The following is a 20,866-nucleotide window of genomic DNA, read 5'->3' as shown; positions in this document are numbered from 1 at the left end:
TTTTACTGTGCTTTTATAGCATCTATCTACTTTGGTACTGCTGCTAATTTAATTGTCCTTTCTGTGATATTTTCTCTTCTGTTTCAAGTATTGCCAGTTCACATTTCATCTCTTCCTGCTGACTCACAATATCCTCTCTCAATGTATCTGTTTCTGTTTTATCATCTTCACAGAGGTTACTGCATCATCAGTTTTGTTATTTTTTAATTTGTAGTGAAATATTTCATAAGAATTTTCACCTGCTTCCTAAAAATGTTATTTCTGGTAACAACTCTCTGTTTCTCCTTTTTTTTTTTTTTAAACAGTACCTTTTAATTACTCATGGAATGAGCTGAATTTTCCTTGATCGGTAACTTGTATAAGTTCCTATAAAAAGATGGGAGGTGAAGGAAGACCAGGGTAGCATTTCAAATTAATTAGGTCTCACAATTGAATGGCTCTCTCCTTCGCTGCCACAGAGACAGACTGCTTTGGGTACATGCTGTTGGTTTACAAAATTGTTGAATAGCCTGTCTGATCTGCTTCTCTGAACCAGTCCCATCCATGAAATACTGTTCTCCCATCTCTGCACAACCCAGATACAGTGAGTTGTCGAATTGCTGCAAAACAATTTAGGGTCCACCCTAAGCCTTCAACAAGTATATTTTTGCTGGAGCTTTCTGAGATCTGCTATTCTGAGCCCTCTGGTCCCTACATGTACTTATCTTCACTTCCTCCCAAGTGGCTTCTGCCCAATGTCCCAGTTGCATTTGGCAGCCTTTACATGTATTGCTGAGTCTGCAGCTAATGTTTCCTAATCTTGCCAAAAACTGAATTTTCAAAGAATCAGGCTGTTTAGTCCTCCTAGTTTTCTGAGTATTTTAAATAATTTCCAGGAAAAGATGGGGAAGACGGAATTATTCAATGATATTCAAACTGGAAGTTTAGATATACAATTTTTAAAGGCCTCCTGGCTCTTGTGAAGTGAACGGATTACATAAAGGAATCAAGAGTAGAGGCAGAGAAGTAAGGAGACTATTACAGTGGTCTTAGAAAGGGATGATAAAAGCCTAGTCAAGGTAGCAACAATGGGCATGGAGAAGTACATAGACAAGTGATTTACTTTTAGTGATAGATACAAAACATAGTATTCATGATAGCCTGGATGACGAGTGCTAAACGAAAAGATTGTCAAGGATGACTCCTAGATTTACGGCTTGCACTTGTGCATAGTTAGAATGTCATTTCACCGACTCAAGAGTAACACTAGAGGATGAAAAGATCTGCAGAGGCTCAATTTGGGGGAACACATTATGTGGGAGACAACTATTAAACTCCCAGGTGGCAATACTTAACAGGCATGGAGATATAGAGGGACTGGTCTCCACTACAGATGACATCTAAATCAACAGGACTCAAATAAGATTGTCTAAGGACACTGTAGAGGTTAAAAGGAGAAAAAGTTTAGGATGAGTCCTGAGGACTATTTAGAGGTCATACAGAGTAAAAAGTCCCATAAGTAGGTTTAGAAGCAGTGGCGAATGAAGTGGGAAGAAAAACAAGAGACAATGGTACCACGGAAACCAACTGAAATACGTTTCAAATAGGAGGGACAACATCTAAAAGAAATGTCAATTTCTGATTAGAAGTTAAATAAGACAGAAGCAAAAATAAAATAAAACAAATCCACTAACTTACCACCTGAAAACTAAAGGTGGCCTTGGGCTTCCATATCCTACCAATATGGAAAGACAGGAAATAAATGAGGTAAACCAAGTACTTGCCCCAGCTTACAGCCTTGACAGTTTCAGGCAATGTAAGAAGGCAGAACCCAGACAGCCCAACAGAATTCTTTAGTTAAGGACGTAACGCTAAGAGGCCAGGAAAACCATCGTGGCTAGAATTCCAAAGAGAGACGACCAGAGGAGAGACAGCTGCACAGAAAAAACTCCAGAGACCTGCAAAAAGCCTCCCTCAAATATACAGCTGAATATAGATCAGTGCAGGAGTGTGAGGAAACTACCCAAGACTAGGAAAAAAAAATCATCAGAAAGGATTCAAAGTAATACTGCTAGGTGATCACAGGACAGGGAATTGTGTCTGTTTCCACCAATCAAAATTTTTAAATCTCATGACTAACAGAGCACTGGATAGAGTACACACAGGGGTCTAAACTCAGTAGTAAGGAATAATTTAGTCAGATGGACTGAGAATAGCTCCAGTCCCATCTAACAAACATTAAAACAAAGACTCAAAAGATTCACACTTTTTTGAAGTAACTTAACTGCATCCCAGAATAAGGCTCAAGAATATTTAAAGAATACAAAAATGTCCAGGACAGCAGAAGGTAAAATTCACCAATCAAAAGTTACCAGGCATGCACAGAAACAGATAAGTACAATCTATAATGTGAACAATCAAAATGAACAAAGAATAGATAAAAACATTATAATTAATAAGAATATTACATGTGTGCAAAACTAGTCACTTAAAAAATATTAAAAAGACCCAAATCAGACTACAATGTCTGAAATGAAATATACTTTGTATGAGAAAAACAGCAAATTTTATGTGTCAGAAAAAAAGATGAGTGAACTTGAGGATACAGCAATAAAAAGTATTCAAAATAAAAGAGAGAGAAAAAAGAATTAAGAGAAAAAATTTGACAGGGCAGTGATCTGTGGACCGACTTCAAGGAAAGATATATACATTTAACTGAAGTTCCTGAAGAGAGACAGAAAAGAACAGAAATATGTAATAAAATTATGGCCAAAATTTTTCCAGTTTTGATAAGCTACATACCCAAGAAGCTCGATAAACTAAAGGCACAAGAAACATTTAAAAAAAAAAAAAAACTTATATTGAGGGACATCATAATCAAACCTTCCAAAATCAGTGATTTTTAAAAGAAAACGGGAAAAGCAGCCACACAGCAAAAGACAGGTTATACACAGAAGAACAAAGATAAGTATGACAACAGAATTATCTCCAGAAAAAAAAGCAAGCAGCCAGGAAGCCAGGAGCAGTGGCTCAGACCTGTAATCCCAGCACTTTGGGAGGCTGAGGCAAGAGGGCTGCTTGAAACCAGTAGTTCCAGACCAGCCTGGGCAACATAGCAAGACCCTATTGCTGTTCTTTAAAAAAGAAAAAAAAGAAGTAGAAAATGAGTGATAAGACAACGATACTATATATTATTTAAATTTCTCTAAAAGATAATTATTTAAACTAAAACGAAGTACTGTGCTGAGTCCATAACATATGTAATAGTAAGCGTATGACAAACAGCACAAACACTCTGTCGCCCAGGCTGGAGTGCAGAGGCGCGGTCTCGGCTCACTGCAAGCTCCGCCTCCCGGGTTCACGCCATTCTCCTGCCTCAGCCTCCCGAGTAGCTGGGACTACAGGTGCCCGCCACCACGCTCGGCTAATTTTTTGTATTTTTAGTAGAGATGGGGTTTCACCATGTTAGCCAGGATGGTCTCTGTCTCCCGACCTCGTGATCCGCCCGCCTCGGCCTCCCAAAGTGCTGGGATTACAGGCGTGAGCCACCGCGCCCAGCCTATGGAAAGGTTTTTATCCTATGTAGGAAGTGATGTATCACTAAAAGATGGACTATGATAAGTATACTAGATGTATAGTATAAACCCTATAAAAGTCACTAAAACAAAACGGAGTTCTAGCTAATAAGGAGCTAAGCCAACCAGAAGATGAAATGGAAACAGGAAGAAATACTCATTAATCTAAGAAAAGGAAGAAAAGGAGGAAGAAGGGAATAAGAAATGAAATACATAGAAAATAAATAGGCCAGGCACGATGGCTCACACCTGTAATCCCAGCACTCTGGGAACCAAGGCGGGTGGATCACAAAGTCAGGAGTTCAAGACCAGCCTGGCCAAGATGGCGAAACCCCGTCTCTACTAAAAATACAAAAAATTAGCCAGGCGTCGTGGCAGGCACCTATAATCCCAGCTACTCGGGAAGCTGAGGCAGAGAAATGGCAAGAAGGAGGTAGAGCTTGCAGTGAGCCGAGATCGCCCCACTACACTCCAGCCTGGGCGACAGAGCAAGACTCTGTCTCAAAAATAAATAAATAAATAAATAAATAAATAAATAAATAAATAAATAGGATCTAAAATCCTCAATTAAAAGACAGAGAAGGGTAGACTGTATATTTAAAAAAAAAAAAAAAAAAGCAGACACATACACTTTGCCTACAAGAAATGCACTTTAAATATAAAGATAGAAATAGGCTAAAAGTAAAAGAACAGAAAAAATACATCATGCTAATAACTAACCAAGTCAACTATGGAACTAACGTCAGTAAAAACCTTTAGAAACCCCTCAAATATTTGGAAAGTAAATAACAAGCTTCTAAATAACCCATAGATCAAAGAAAAATCAAAAGGGAAATCAGAAGTTATTTCGAACTGAATGAAAATACAGTATATCAGAATTAGCAGGATATCACCAAAACAGTATTTAGGGGGAAATTTACAGTAATAAATGTCCACAGTAGAACAGAAATGTCTGTCAATGACCTTAGCTTTCAATGTAAAAAATAAGAAAAAAAGAGCACATGAAACTCAAAAGTAAGCACAAGTCAGGAAATAATAAAAATTAAAATAGAAATCAAAGAAACATGCAAAACCATAGGAAAATCAACGAAACCAAAAGCTTCTTCTTTGAGAATATCAGTAGAACTGATAAACTTCCAACCAGGCTGATTGAGAAAAAAGACAAAACACTAATTCCCAATATTAGGAATGGAAAAGTAACATCACTATAAATGCTAGGCAGTAAAAAGATAAAAAAATACTTCAACAACTTTATGCCTACTAAATTGGACAACATAGAAGAAATGAACAAATTCCTTGAAAGACATTAGCTTCCTAATACTTTCATATGAAAGTATTTGTTTCCTACTACTGCTGTAACCAATTACCACTAACCTCACTGCTTAAAAACAACATGCACTTATTATTGTATTACAGGCTAGAGATCAGAAATCCAAAACCAGTTTCACTGGGCTAAAACCAAGGTGTAAGAAGAAATGGTTTATAACATGTTCTCACTCATAAGTGGGAGTTGAACAATAAGAACACATGGATACAAGGAGGGAAACATCACACACTGGGGCCTGTTGGGGTGTGGGGGGCTAGGGGAGGGATAACATTAGGAGAAATACCTAATGTAGGTGATGAGTTGATGGGTGCAGCAAACCACCATGGCACATGTATACTTATGTAACAAAACTGCACGTTCTGCACATGTAATGCAAAACTCAAAGTATAATTTTTAAAAAATAATAATTTTTTAAAAAGAAGAAGAAGAAATGGTTTTTCTAGAGGCTCTAAGGGAGAATCCATTTCCTTGCCTTTTCTAGTTTCTAGAGGTCACCTGTATTCCTTGGCTCATGGCCTCTTCTTTACATCACCCTAACCTTTTGCTTCCATCCTCACATCTCCTACTACTGACTCTGATCCTCTTGCCTTCCCCTTAATAAAGACCCTTATGATTACACTGGGCCCACAGCTAGGATCATCTCTCCATATCAAGAAGCCCAATTTATTTATATCTACAAAGTCCCTTTTATCAAGTAATGTAACACATTCACTGGATCCAGGGATTAAGGCATGGACATCTCCTAAGGGACCATTATTCAGACTATCATAGACACAAATTACCAAAACTCACTCAATAAGAAAAAGAAAAACCTTAATAGTGCTATCTATATCTATTAAAGAAAGTGAATTTATACTTTATTGTTTGTTTGTTTGTTTTTTGAGACAGAGTCTCACTCGGTCACAGAAGCTGGAGCACAGTGGCACTGTGTCGGCTCACTGCAACTTCCGTCTCCTGGGTTCAAATAATTCTCCTGACTCAGCCTCTCAAGTAGCTGGGATTACAGGCGTCCACCACCACGCCCGGCTAGTTTTTATACTTTTAGTAGAGACGGGGTTTTACCATGTTGGCCAGGCTGGTCTTGAACTCCTGACCTCAGGTGATCTGCCCGCCTCAGCCTCCCAAAGTGCTGGGATTACAGGCATGAGCCACCGTGCCCGGCCATGAATTTATACTTTAAAAACTTGCCACAAAGAAAATTCCAAGTCAAGGTGCCTTAACTGATGAATATTACCAAACATACAAAGAAATAATACCAATTATATGCAAACTCTTCCAAAAAAACTGAAAAGGAGGAAATGCTTCCTGATTCCAAAATTCTGTGGCTAGTACCTAATACCAAAACCAGATAAAAACATTACAAGAAAAGGAAAAAGCAGCCCAATATGCTTCATGAACATAGATGCAGAAGTTCTAAACAACCCTTTAGCAAATCAAATTCAATAATATATGAAAAGGATAATAACAATATATCATGATGAAGTAAGATCAACCACAGGAATGCAAGGTTGGTTTAATATTTGAACATCATTCAATATAATTCACCTATTAATAAACTAAAAGAAAAACCTTGTAGCCATCTCAACAGACAGAAAAAGTATTTCACAAAATCAGACATTCATACTGGATAAAAAATTCTCAGCATACTAGAATATAAGAGAATTTTTTCAACCTGATAAAAAGCATCTACAGAAACTTGGTTAACAAAATGCTTAAAGGTAAAAGAATGCTTTTCTCCAATGATCAGAAAACAAGATAAGGATATGCACTGTCACCATTTTTTTAGTGATACCTACTAAATGAGTTCATCCTCCAATGTCATTCAGCTGTTCAATAAAGGTTATCCAGGGTAAGGACTTCGTCTCTTGGATGTGATGGAAAAATTTAAAGTGAGGTAAAGACATCTCAGGTATCAGCAAGAATGTGTAATAATGGACAACAGATTCTATACTAATAAAAGAGGAGGAGGAAGAGATGAATGAGAGAAAATAAAAGTTAACAGAGTAGAGCTCTGGGTGAGGTAGAACTCTTAGAGAACAGATATTTGAGCAAGTGAGCTAGAAAGATAACAGATTATAGTTGGAGAATGAAAAGAATAAATTAGTATTTTGAAATGAGAGTTTTTCTAATGATAAGATTTAGGGCATGACCACAATGGTAGAGAGTGAAGTGTAGAGAATATTTCTGCTGCTTATATTTCACTAGATGTGCTTCTTTGATTTAAATCGCCACTTACTGCCATCTGCCATGGTCTTTAAATCTGCCAATCTAATCTAACTAATTAGAATATTTGTTTAAATTCAGCAACTCTGAATATTCCACTAACCCTCAAGCTACCCTTGCTTCTTCAAGCCCCTATCACACAATAAACACCTGTTTATGAGTACCTTATTTTCAAATTCTATACACCTCAAAATTTAACACTTCACTACACACTGGTTAAGTCACCATACTGCATTTGTTCAGATATTCTTTATTAGCTTACAGGCTTTGCGTAAAAAGAGAATAGGGCTTTTTTTTTTTTAGAACATATTCAACACTCATTTTCTTCAATACACTGTATTAAGTGTTATATTCATGTTTTTTTCCTACTGTCACAGATTTAGTACCAAGCTAGGTACATAAAATTTCTCATAATTGAGAAATAAATCAAAAAGAGGCAAAGGAAAAAAAAAGAAATCAAAGAGTATCTACAGAAGCCTCTAGAGACATGAAAGTACACAAAAGACGACATGAAAGTACACAAAAGATTTTCTGTGAAAATTGGTGAGCTCTCATCAAATTTGAAGAAAAAAATTCAAAACAAAACCTGGAAGTATTATTTCTCCCCGTTTTTCAGACCCTTAGAAGACATTCTTGTAAGTTCTCTGACACAGTCTCAATATGCCATACTATGGGAAGGGAGCTTTGACCCTTTTCTATCTATGTCAGTTTGCCTTATTGCATTCAGCTTTCTTCACACAGCAATATGACAAGTTTTACTAGAAATTATAATTGCCTTTAGACAAAGACCATTTGCAGTGATTCCAAATTAGTTACCCTACAACAAAAACAAAAACAAAACAAAACAAAAAATATCCAATAAAATATACTTCAGGAGAAAAAAATTTTAAATGACCTTAGGAGCCAGAGGCTTTCAAACTAAAAGTAATTTCACATTTTTATGCACAACGATCTAGTAACTTTAGATAGTTTAGCTAATCAATAGAAATAGCATTATTTGTTTGACCTGATGCAAAAAGTAAGGCATTTTTTAAAAAGATCCTTTTAAAAATACAAATAATGCCTAATTCCTTTCCTATAGAAATTACACAAGTATGTGACTAAAATGAAATTTGGTATGATGTATTACATAGTTAATAACTGCAAAACCTAGCAATTTAAGGAATAAATCTAACCTAAACAGTGTGTATACTATTCATTATAAAACAAATATAAAGCATACCTATGAATGTAAAGTTGTATACACGTAACCATAAGAACATTGCGACAAAGTAGAAACTTTCACTACCAATATTAATACACTGTTAATTATACCGAGCCAAATACCATCTAATCTTCACAGCCTTATGATAATAGCATTATCATTAAAATAACTGTACAGATGAGAAAACTGGGGCTTCACAAAGTTACACATTTTGCTCATGGCTGTATAGCCAAGACAATTTCAAATACAATCAATCAGAATTGTCTTTCAACTGAAAGAAATAAAACCAACATTAAGACAATTTCTTGATATTTAAGAACTTTAACAGAGATGATACAGTGTGCTTTAACTCAGGAATCAGTTAAACTTTTTCCTTTTTCTTTTTTTTTTTTTTTTTTGAGAGAGAGTCTTGCTGTGTTGCCCAGGCTGGAGTGCAGTGGTGAGATCCGGGCTCACTGCAACCTCTGACTCTCGGGTTCAAGCGATACTCCAGCCTCAGCCTCCCAGGTAGCTGGGATTACAGGTGCCCACCTCCACACCCGACTAATTCTTATATTCTTTATAGAGACAGGGTTTCACCATGTTGGCCAGACTGGTCTCGAACTCCTGACCTCAGATGACCCACCAGCCTCAGCCTCCCAAAGTGCTGGGATTACAGGCGTGAGCCACCACACCCGGCCTAAACTTTCCCTGTAAAGGGCCAAGTAGTATATATTTTAGGCACTGTGGGCTATCCAGTCCTTGTCATAACTACTCGAATTTACCATTTTAATGCAAAAGTGGCCACAGACAATATGTAAATGAATTAGCATGGCTGTGTTCCAAAAAACACTTTATTTATAGATGCTGAAATGCAAATTGTATATAATGTTCATGTATCGCAAAATACTATTTTTTTTTAACCATTTAAAAATGTAAAGACTGGCCTGGCACGGAGGCTCACACCTGTAATCCCAGCACTTTGGGAGGCTGAGGCAGGTGGATCACCCGAGGTTAGGAGTTCGAGACCAGCCTGGAGAACATGGTGAAACCCTGTCTCTACTAAAAGTACAAAAAATTAGTCGGGTGTGGTGGTGGGTGCCTATAACCCCACCTACTCAGGAGGCTGAGGCAGCAGAATCACTTGAACCCGGGAGGCAAAGGTTGTAGTAAGCTGAGACTGTGCCACTGCACTCTAGCCTGGGCAACAAGAATGAAACTCTGTCTCAAAAAAAAAAAATGTAAAAACCATTCTGAGCTCACAGGTCATACAAAAACAGGAGGTGGTCATAGTTTGCTGACTCCTATTTTAACTGAAAAGTTAAACATTAATAAATATTTTTAATTACATAAATATACTATCTACTTAAACACAAATAATACTTTGTCAAGTATTGAGTTTCAAATAATTCTGTCATACATTATTTCTGTAACTTATGCATACTGATATTTAGAATTACAGTACCTTTTCTCTGGTATCACTTTTAACTTGCTCATCTTGAGTTATTTCATTTCATAATTGCAGATAATCTAAAAGAAAAATGTGAATGACATTAAAAACTTATAACTCTTTTTTCTATACATTAGATATCACAGAAGCCATACAATGGAAAGTTTTCATTATGGGCAACACAAGATAACACCAGAAACAAAAAGAGAACATTTGAGTTCTATGCACTTCTGCTGGGTCACTTAAGAATGCAATGTATGACTATTAAAATACCTATCATCAGCCAGAAAACTGTTATCAAATACCTAAAGTCAGCCAGGAAACTGTTAATAAAATCAATTTTTTTTATTGATTTTGGTAACAGTTTCTGCTACAAAACGCAGAAACTGTAGGTTTCTGCTACAAAAACACAGAAACCTAACATAATGTCATTTGCAACCTAATGTTAAGATCTTTTGAGACAGTTCAAATTATCCTTCCTGTTCTAATACTCTTTCTTAAAATACATAAACCAATCACAGCATCCTGTGATTAGTGTACTTACTGTACACCATTCACACAGTAGTCAAATACTAGTAAATATGTGGTATTTCCATATAAGAATATTTTCAAATTAGTAAAAGCTTCTATGCACATCTTCCCTCAAACAATAGGTTTCACTTTTAGACATCATACATGTTAAAACAACCTTAAATCTCAATTCACACAATTTTCATAAATCTTCAAGTTTATTTTGCAACTATTAACCCAAAAATACTCTAAATATCTTTTAAATACCAATGCTTACTGAAGCAGAATTTTTTGGCATCACTAAAAAGTAGAATAACTACTGTGAATTCAAAAAGTTAATCACGGCTGGGCGTGGTGGCTCCCGCCTGTTATCCCAGCACTGTGGGGGGCCAAGGCGGGTGGATCACCTGAGGACAGGAGTTCGAGACCAGCCTGGCCAACATGGTGAAACCCCATCTCTACTAAAACTACAAAAATTATCTGGGTATGGTGGCAGGTGCCTGTAATCCCAGCTACTCAGGAGGCTGAGGCAGGAGAATCACTTGAACCCAGGAGGTGGAGGTTGCAGTGAGCCAAGATCATGCCATTGTACTCCAGCCAGGGCGACAAGAACAAAACTCTATCTCAAAAAAAAAAAAAAAAAAAAAAAACAGTTAATCACATACTTATGAAATATTTAGTAATGTCATATTTAAAGAGACAACACACACACAAAAAGGGTAAACTTTAAGTTGTTTAACTTAATACATTCAGAAGATACTCTGATAAAGTAGAAAATATTCTGGATGTTTTTCTTCAATAACAGAACTTTTCAACAAGACATACATAATTTTTTTTTCATTTTCTTAACAAAAAAAGGAAATATTTAGAATTGTGTACAAAAAATACATCAATTGTTTTTAAAGTCAATGAGAAATTCTAAATTGTAATTTTTTTTTTTACTCTTTTTTAAGACACACCTACAAAATCAAAGTAACTTTTTTCTATTTCTAAATTAAGTAAAAATCACTATATATCCACAGGGAGAAAAAAATCTTATGTGATTTCAAAAGCACTGTTGCTGCCACAAACAGAAGACACTATGAATACACTAACAGCACATCTCATGAGAAGTTCCCTGTGGATTTTACTAGAGGTGATAGAGTTGAAAAGAATAATGGTGAGCACTATTATCACAGCCAACTCTATTTCAACAGATAAGAAATGATTTGAACTTGCAGTTCACAGTAAAATAAACCACAGGCATTTCTCTCCTCTTCCTCTTGGGACTAGATTACAGTAAAAGTAAAGAAATAAAGTTGGTTCCTCTCAAGTCCTTCTGGCGTTACCAAAGTGAACAGACCCTGAAGGGGTGTCCATAGGTGGGAAGTGAAGTCAGTGCCTCACTTGCCTGTGTGTGTTTTGTGCCTTATTCTTTTATCATGCAAAAAAGGAGAATACTGCAGTGAATGAAGTGCATTTTAGCACTGCTTTTTCTACTGTAGTTGGTATTTGAATGAGATGACAATGGAAGAGATGAAGAATGAAGCTGAGGCCATTTCCATGTTTTATATGCCCTTCTATGCAGTCATGTATCCTGTGTTTAATGAGCTAGAAGGAGTAAATCTGCCTGCAGCTCTCGAATGAGTAAATCTGTCTGCAGCTAGACACCGAGACCATTTTCATTATGGCTGAAAAAGACAATGGTAAAATGTAGCTTCATCATAATCTCACACTGAAGACTTTTTGCATCATTTTTGCTATTATCATTCTAAGAATTACAAGTCAAAAGAATCTATACCTTAATGTGTCATTATATAACATTCCTTAAAATAATTGTAGATATCGGTGTTGTTTCTGGCATTTTAACTTGAAAGTGATACACTGCAAGATAACATTTAAGAATATTTGATGGCAAATATTCAATATATGGTATATATCTGTTAAACATCTCTTGAAAAAATGCATATATATGTGTGCATATATGATCAGAATATCAAGACAACATGGTGTAATGTCTTAAAAAAACTTCTAACAGGAGCTTATTATAGCAGTTTATCAAAAATAAAGGGCCTGGTGCAGTAGCTCACACCTGTAATCCCAGCACTTTGGGAGGCCAACGCGGGCGACCTGAGGTTGGGAGTTCAAGACCAGCCTAGTCAACATGGTGAAACTCCATCTCTACCAAAAATACAAAAATTAGCCTGGCCTGGTGGTGCAAGCCTGTAATCCCAGCTACTCAGGAGGCTGAGGCAGGAGAATCACTTGAACTGGGAGGCGGAGGTTGCTGTGAGCCAAGATCGCACCACTGCACTCCAGCCTGGGTGACAGAGCGAGACTCTGTCTCAAAAAAAAAAGAAAAATGAAAATAAAGCAACAAGAATTCTGAAGAAGGGAGAGAGGAAGGAAGGAAGGTTGGTTATGTTTAAGCCTACAGTGACAGAAAAGAAAACTAAGGGGGAAGAAGGAACAGGTATTCTGCTAAGAGGAACCCAGGACACTAGTAACCTAGCACTCGGAAACAAGGACGACAGAGGATGACTACAAAACAGGGCTAACTAAAACTTTGGAACTGCAAATAGTAACTTCTTACCTCTTCCATATCTTCCATGCCCTACCACTGTGGAACATGCTCAGCAGTATCAAGCATCTAACCCCTGGCAAATAATCTTCACTAAAGAAACAGACAACCTCAAAGAATTCTGCTTTCTAGGCTTAAGAGTCCCTCATGAAAAAGGTCAGCTCTCAATCCTATTATCCTAAGGCAGGCCAGTGTATCCCTTACAGTTCACTTTTTATTACCGAAGCCTGAAGCCAGAACACTTCAGAATAAGTGAAAAATCTTGCGAAAGCTTGTGCTGATTACAATATGGTGTAATAGAAAGTGCAGGCACCTAGAAGCAGAAGTGTTGCATTTCACCAAGTTTGTGGCTTTGCCAAGCAACAGTGATAAAGCAAGAGAGGGGCACAGGAACTGAGAATGTATGAAAAAAAGTGATTATAAAAACAGAGCTTGGAATTTAGGTATAATCTCCTCTTTCCTCTTTATTGAATCATTTTCATCACCATAAAATCAAGATATTTCTGTGTCTTAGGAAAAAAACTTTCTCACTCCTATTCCCCCAATCCAACTACTGTCCCATTTCTCTTCTTCTGAAAGCAAAGACTTGTTTATGCACACTGTCAACAAGCCTCTCTTCCAATCCTCTCTGAAACACATTCCAATCAGACTTTCCCCACCTCACTCCACCAACACCATTCTTCTCAATAACCAATGATCTCCATGTTACTAAACCCAATTGTCAATTCTCAGTCCTCATCTTATTTTGTCCTATCAACAGCATTTGATAAAGCTGACCACATCCTCTTCTTGGAAATGCTTTCTTCATTTGGCTATATACTTTGTTTCCTCCCAACCTCACTGACCACTTCTAAGTTCACTTTAATGGAATGCCCAGGGCTTAGTCCTTTCCCTGTCCTCGCCTAACTACAGTCACTTCCTTGGTGATCTCATCTAGTCTTGTAATTACTCAACATTTCCACTTCAATCTCTAATAATATTACCAACTCAACACATATGAAACGGATCTGACCTTCCCTTCCAAGTGTGCTCTACCCTGGCTTTCCCATCTAAGTTAAAAACAATTCTATGTCTCCAGTTGCTCAATCCAACTTAGCTTCATCCTTGTCTCTTATCCCACATCCAATACAATGGGAAGTCTTGATAATTCTACTTTCAAAATATATCCAGAATCTGATCACTTTACCACATCTACCATGGTCAAGTAAACGACGTCACTAGTCTCCCTTCTACCTCTGACGCCCCCTACAGTTTATTCTCAACACAACATGCTTAGTGATCCTTTAAATACACTGGGGGATAGAAGAAGGAAAAAACACCTTAGGTAGATTTTTGTCACCACTCTGCTCAAAGTCCTGTGCGGCTACCCATTTCAATGACATAAAGGACCCTAGGGGAATACCCCCAGTCCCTACCTCCCTGTCTTCATATCCTACCTACAAGTCTTCTCACTCACTCTGCCCTGGACACACTGCACTGAGTGGGCCTCCTTGCTTTCCTCCAACATGCCAGGATCTCACTTTAGTGCCTCTGTATAAGCCGTTTCTTTTGCCTGGAATGTGCTTCTGCCAGATATCTCAATAACGAACTCCATCACTTCCTTTGCTGAAGTAACACCTTTTCAATACAACCCATCCCAACCATCCTATTTAATATTGCAAACTACCTCCAGACCCTAGCATACCCATTGCCCTTGCTGGAATCTACTTTGTCTTCTTCCAAAGCACTTACTGCCATCTAAAACACGATGATTCAAAAATAACTGAACAGGCTGGGTGCAGTGACTCACATCTGCAATCCCAGCACTTTCGGAGGCCAAGGTGGGAGGACTGCTTGAGCCCAGGAGTTCAAGACCAGCCTGTGCAACATAGCAAGAGCCCTTTTCTACAAAAATAAAAAAATAACCAGGCATGGCGGCATACACCCGTAGTCCCAGCTACTCAAGAAACTGAGGTGTGAGGACCACTTGAGCACGGGAGGTTAATGGTGCAATGAGTTGTGTTCACACCACTGCACTTCAGCCTGGCAGACAAAGACCCTGTCTCAAAAAATAAATAAAATAAAAATAACTGAACATTTTTGCTATGGTCTGAATGTTCATGTGCCTCCCAATATCCATATGTTGAAATGCTAACCCCCAAGTGACAATATGAGAAGTTGGGGCCTTTGGGAGATAATTAGGTCATAAGGGTGGAGGCTTCATGAATAGGTTGAGTGTCCTTTTTTTTTTTTTTTTAAAATATACTTTAAGTTATAGGGTACATGTGCACAACGTGCAGGTTTGTTCCATAGGTATACACTGCCATGTTGGTTTGCCACACCCATCGACTCATCATTTACATTAGGTATTTCTCCTAATGCTATCCCTCCCACAGCCCCCCACCCCCGACAGGCCATGGTTTGTGACGTTCCCCGCCCTGTGTCCATGTGTTCTCATTGTTCAACTCCCACTTATGAGTGAGAAGATACAGTGTTTGGTTTTCTGTCCTTATAATAGTTTGCTGAGAATGATGGTATCCAGCTTCATCCATGTTGCTACAAAGGACATGAACTCATCCCTTTCTATGGCTGCATAGTATTCCACGGTATATATGTGCCATATTTCCTTAATCCAGTCTATCACTGATGGATATGTGGATTGGTTCCAAGTCTTTGCTATTATGAATAATGTCACAATAAACATACGTGTGCAAGTTATTGCCTCAATTCAGAACCTGTTATTGGTCTATTCAGAGATTCAACTTCTTCCTGGTTTAGTCTTGGGAGGGTGTATATGTCCAGAAATTTACGCATTTCTTCTAGATTTTCTAGTTTATTTGCATAGAGGTATTTATAGTATTCTCTGATAGTAGTTTGTATTTCTGTGGGATCAGTGGTGATATCCCCTTTATCATTTTTTATTATGTCTATTTGATTCTTTTCTCATTTCTTCTTTATTAGTCTTGCTAATGGTCTATTTTGTTGATTTTTTCAAAAAACCAGCTCCTGGATTCACTGATTTTTTTAAGGGATTTTTTTGGTGTCTCTATCTCCTTCAGTTATTTCTTGCCTTCTGCTAGCTTTTCAATTTGTTTGCTCTTGCTTCTCTAGTCCTTTTAATTGTGATGTTGGGGTGTCGACTTTAGATCTTTCCTGCTTTCTCTTGTGGGCATTTAGAGATGTAAATTTCCCTCTACACACTGCTTTAAATGTTTCCCAGAGATTCTGGTACATTGTGTCTTTGTTCTCATTGGTTTAAGGAACGTCTTTATCTCTGCCTTCATTTCGTTATTTACCCAGTAGTCATTCAGGAGCACGTTGTTCACTTTCCATGTAGTTGTGCAGTTTTGAATGAGTTTCTTAATCCTGAGTTCTAATTTGATTGCACTGTGGTCTGAGAGACAGTTTGTTGTGATTTCTGCTCTTTTGTATTTGCTGAGGAGTGTTTGACTTCCAATTATGTGGTCAATTTTAAAATAAGTGCAATGAGGTGCTGAAAAGCATGTATATTCTGTTGATTTGCAGTGGAGAGTTCTGTAGACATCTATTAGATCTACTTGATTCAGAGCTGAGTTGAAGTCCTAAATGTCCTTGTTAACCTTCTGTCTTGTTGATCTAATATTCACAGTGGGGTGTTAAAGTCTCCCATTATTATTGTGTGGGAGTCTAAGTCTCTTTGTTGGTCTCTAAGGACTTGCTTTATGAATTTGGGTGCTCCTGCATTCAGTGCATATATATTTAGGATAATTAGCTCTTCTTGTTGAATTGATCCCTTTGCCATTATGTAATGGCCTTCTTGGTCCCTTTTGATCTTTGTTCGTTTAAAGTCTGTTTTATCAGAGTCTACAATTGCAATCCCTGCTTTTTTTGCTTTCCATTTGCTTGGTAAATCTTCCTCCCTCCCTTTATGTTTAGCCTATGTGTGTCTTTGTATGTGAGATGGGTCTCCTGAATACAGCACACTGATGGGTCTTGACTCTTTATCCTATTTTCCAGTCTGTGTCTTTTAATTGGGGCATTTAGCCCATTTACATTTAAGGTTAATATTGTTATGTATGAATTTGATCCTGTCTTTATGATATTAGTTGGTTATTTTGCCCATTAATTCATGCAGTTTCTTCATAGTGTCGATGGTCTTTACAATTTGGCATGTTTTTGCAGTGGCTGGTACCGGTTGTTCCTTTCCATGTTTACTGCTTCCTTCAGGAGCTTTTGTAAGGCAGGCCTTCTGGTGACAAAGTCTCTCAGCATTTGCTTGTCTGTAAAGGATTTTATTTCTCCTTCACTTACAATGTTTAGTTTGGCTAGATGAGAAATTCTGGGTTGCAAATTCTTTTCTTTAAGAATGTTGAATATTAGTCCCCACTCTCTTCTGGCTTGTAGTGTTTCTGCCGAGAGAACTGCTGTTAGTCTGATGGGCTTCCCTTTGTGGGTAACCCGACCTTTCTCTCTGGCTGCCCTTAATATTTTTTCCTTCATTTCAACCTTGGTGAATCTGACAATTATGTGTCCTGGGGTTGCTCTTCTCGAAGAGTATCTTCGTGTTGTTCTCTGTATTTCCTGAATTTGAATGTTGGCCTGCCTTGCTAGGTTGGGGAAGTTCTCCTGGATAATATCCTGAAGATTGTTTTTTAACTTGGATCCATTCTCCCCGTCACTTTCAGGAACACCGATCAAACGCAGACTTGGTCTTTTCACATAGTCACATACTTCTTGGAGGCTTTCTTCATTTCTTTTCACTCTTTTTTCTCTAATCTTGTCTTCTTGCTTTATTTCATTAATTTGATCTTCAAACACTAATGTCCTTTCTTCCACTTGATCGAATCTGCTATTGAAGTTTGTGCATGCATCATGAAGTTCTCGTACTGTGGTTTTCAGCTCTATGAGGTCATTGAAGGTCTTCTTTATACTGTTTATTCTAGTTGGCCAGTCATCTAACCTTTTTTCAAGGTTTTTAGCTTCCTTGAGATAGGTTAGAACATGCTTCTTCAGCTCAGAGAAGTTTGTTATTACCAACCTTTCTGAAGCCTACTTCTGTCAACTCATCAAACTCATTCTCAATCCAGTTTTGTTCCTTTGCTGGCAAGGAACTGCAATCCTTTGGAGGAGAAGAGGCACTCTGGTTTTTGGAATTTTCAGTTTTTCTGCTCTGGTTTCTCCCCATCTTTGTGGTTTTTATCTACCTTTGGTCTTTGATGTTGGTGACCTACAGGTGGAGTTTTCATGTGGATGTGCTTTTTGTTGATGTTGATGCTATTCCTTTCTGTTTGTTAGTTTTCCTTCTAACAGTCAGGCCCCTCAGCTGCAGGTCTGTTGGAGTTTGCTGGAGGTCCACTCCAGACCCTGTTTGCCTAGGTATCACCAGCAGAGGCTGCAGAACAGCAAATATTGCTGCTTGATCCTTCCTCTGGAAACTTCATCCCAGAGGGGCACTTGCCTGGATGAGGTGTCTGTCAGCCCCTACTGGGAGATGTCTCCCAGTCAGGCTACATGGGGGCTTGGGACCCACTTGAGGAGGCAGTCTGTTCGTTGTCAGAGCTCAAATGCCATGCTGGGAGAACCACTGCTCTCTTCAGAGCTGTTAGACAGGGATGTTTAGGTCTGCTGAAGCTGTCTGCTGCCTTTTGTTCTGGTATGCACTGCCCAAAGAGGTGGAATCTAGAGAGGCAGTAGGGCTTGCTGAGCTGCGGTGGGCTCTGCCCAGTTCAAGCTTCCTGGCCTCTTTATTTACACTGTGAGCACAAAATCACCTATTCAAGCCTCAGCAATGGTGGATGCCCCTCCCCCTGCCAAGCTGCAGCATCGCAGGTCGATCTCAGACTGCTGCGCTAGCAGTGAGCAAGCCTCCATGGGTGGGGGACCCACCGAGCCAGGTACAGGAGGGAATTTCCTGGTCTGCCGGTTCCAAAGACTATGGGAAAAATGCAGTAATTGGGCAGGAGTGTACCGTTTCTCTAGGTACAGACTGTCATGGATTCCCTTGGCTAGAAAAGGGAAATCTCCCGACCCCTTGTGCTTCCTGGGTGAGGCGACGCCCCGTCCTGCTTTGGCTCACCCTCCATGGGCTGCACCCACCATCCAACCAGTCCCATTGAGATGAACCAGATACCTCAGTTGGAAATGCAGAAATCACCCGTCTTCTGCGTCAGTCTCACTAGGAGCTGCAGACCAGAGCTGTTCCTATTTGGCCATTTTGGAAGCTTCCTCTGGGTTGAGTGTCCTTCTAAAAGAAACCCTAGAGAATAAGCTCTTCCCTCCCACCATGTGAGCACACAGTGAAAAGGCACCATCTATGAACCATGAAACAGATCCTCACCAGATATGAACCTGCCAGTGCCTTCATCTTAAACTTCCCAGCCACCAGAACTGTTAGAAATACACATCTGGCCAGGTACGGTGGCTCACGCCTGTAATGCCAGCACTTTGGGAGGCTGAGGCAGGTGGATCACCTGAGGTCAGAAGTTCAAGACCAGCCTGGCCAAGATGGAGAAACCTGAACTCTACTATAAATACAAAAATTAGCCGGGTGTGGTGGTGGGCACTTGTAATCCCAGCTACTCAGGAGGCTGAGGCAAAAGAATTATTTGAACCTGGGAGGCAGAAGAATTATTTGAACCTGGGAGGCAGAAGTTGCAGTGAGCCGAGATCACACCATCAACACAGTGAGACTTTGTCTCAAAAAAAAAAGAAAAGGAAAAAAAAGAAATAAACATCTGTTCTTTATAAGCTACCTACTCTATGGTATTTTGTTGTAGTAGTGCAGACTAAGACAACTTTGAAAATTGTCATTAATGAATAACCAGTGATACATGAACCTGTGTCAAAACCAATTTTTGAGAGAACAGTTTATTTTTATAAACTTACAAATGCTCAACATATGCCACATCATAACACATACATTAACGCCACGATCTACTTTATCCCAGACCCTTATCCATTAATCACCATTGTTCACTGCAAAAGCAACCAAAATAGATTATTTCCTCAAGGTTGTGGGGAAAATGTGGTAAAAGTCCAAGGTTCTTGACATAGCCGCATAAATACTCACATGGTATAATATCTAAGATTTCACTGGCCACTACTTGACTCTTTTTATTGACACAATAACACAGAAAACTTATTTAACAATGTGTTATGTCTATTATCTTATCTCTTTCCACTGGAATTAAAGCTCCATGAGGACATGGATCTTTGTCTTGCTCACTAAATGCCGCCCAAGTGTCTAGAAGAATGCCAGCACACTGCAGGTGCTAAATAAAATTTTTAATTAATGAATGCTTTTAAGTTTCCTTTTGAAAAAAATTTTACTACACAAACAAGCAAGAGAGTCTTCCTTTTTAAAAATCCAGTAATATGGCAGATATGGTATACTGGCACACAGTATCTATCCCAATTTCCCTCTACTGTGCCTTCCTATACCACAGGAACTTGAAAGTTTAAAAACTAAAAAGCATTTCCCAGACTCCCCTGCACCCTGCAGCTACACTTCCAGATGTAACTGAAATCTACCAAATTCGTCACTTGTGAGAGATTTAGAAGATGAGCAATAGCTGCCTGATTATAGAGGAAAGCACAGACACAGGCATGTTCAGTTTTTCTACGACAATGTATTCGAAGAGGTCCCAGAGTACAAGGCAGGGATTCTCAACCTGGAGTCCACAAGATATTGAAGATACTGCTTGAGTTCTTTGAGAAATCAGAAATGTAACAAAAAAAATTTTTTTTAATTTTTTAACTTTTGTGCATCAAGCAATGAAAGTACTGACAGTCAATGAACAACCTCATTAACAATTGTGTTAGAAATTAGCCGGCTGGGCGCAGTGGCTCAAGCCTGTAATCCCAGCACTTTGGGAGGCCGAGACGGGTGGATCACGAGGTCACAAGATCCAGACCATCCTGGCTAACACGGTGAAACCCCAATACAAAAAAAAAACTAGCCGGGCGAGGTGGCGGGTGCCTGTAGTCCCAGCCACTCGGGAGGCTGAGGTAGGAGAATGGCGTAAACCCAGGAGGCGGAGCTTGCAGTGAGCTGAGATCTGGCCACTGCACTCCAGCCTGGGTGACAGAGGCAGACTCCATC

At 38.8% G+C, this 20,866-nt stretch overlaps 1 protein-coding gene across 1 annotated transcript in view; it reads right to left on the bottom strand.

Annotated features, from left to right (window-relative positions):
- The window catches only part of AGTPBP1 (ATP/GTP binding protein 1), a 217,377-nt gene that overhangs the window by 173,465 nt on the left and 23,046 nt on the right, over positions 1 to 20,866 (bottom strand). The window contains 1 exon segment of the mRNA XM_011968515.1: positions 9,753 to 9,817. Within this exon segment, the coding sequence (XP_011823905.1) occupies positions 9,753 to 9,784 (32 nt within the window). The 5' untranslated portion in view covers positions 9,785 to 9,817.

Source organism: Mandrillus leucophaeus, unplaced genomic scaffold (genome assembly GCF_000951045.1).
Source record: "Mandrillus leucophaeus isolate KB7577 unplaced genomic scaffold, Mleu.le_1.0 Scaffold847, whole genome shotgun sequence".
NCBI lineage: Eukaryota > Metazoa > Chordata > Mammalia > Primates > Cercopithecidae > Mandrillus > Mandrillus leucophaeus.
The sequence above is the reverse complement of the archived record's forward strand: the minus strand, read 5'-3'. Positions and strand labels throughout refer to the sequence as shown.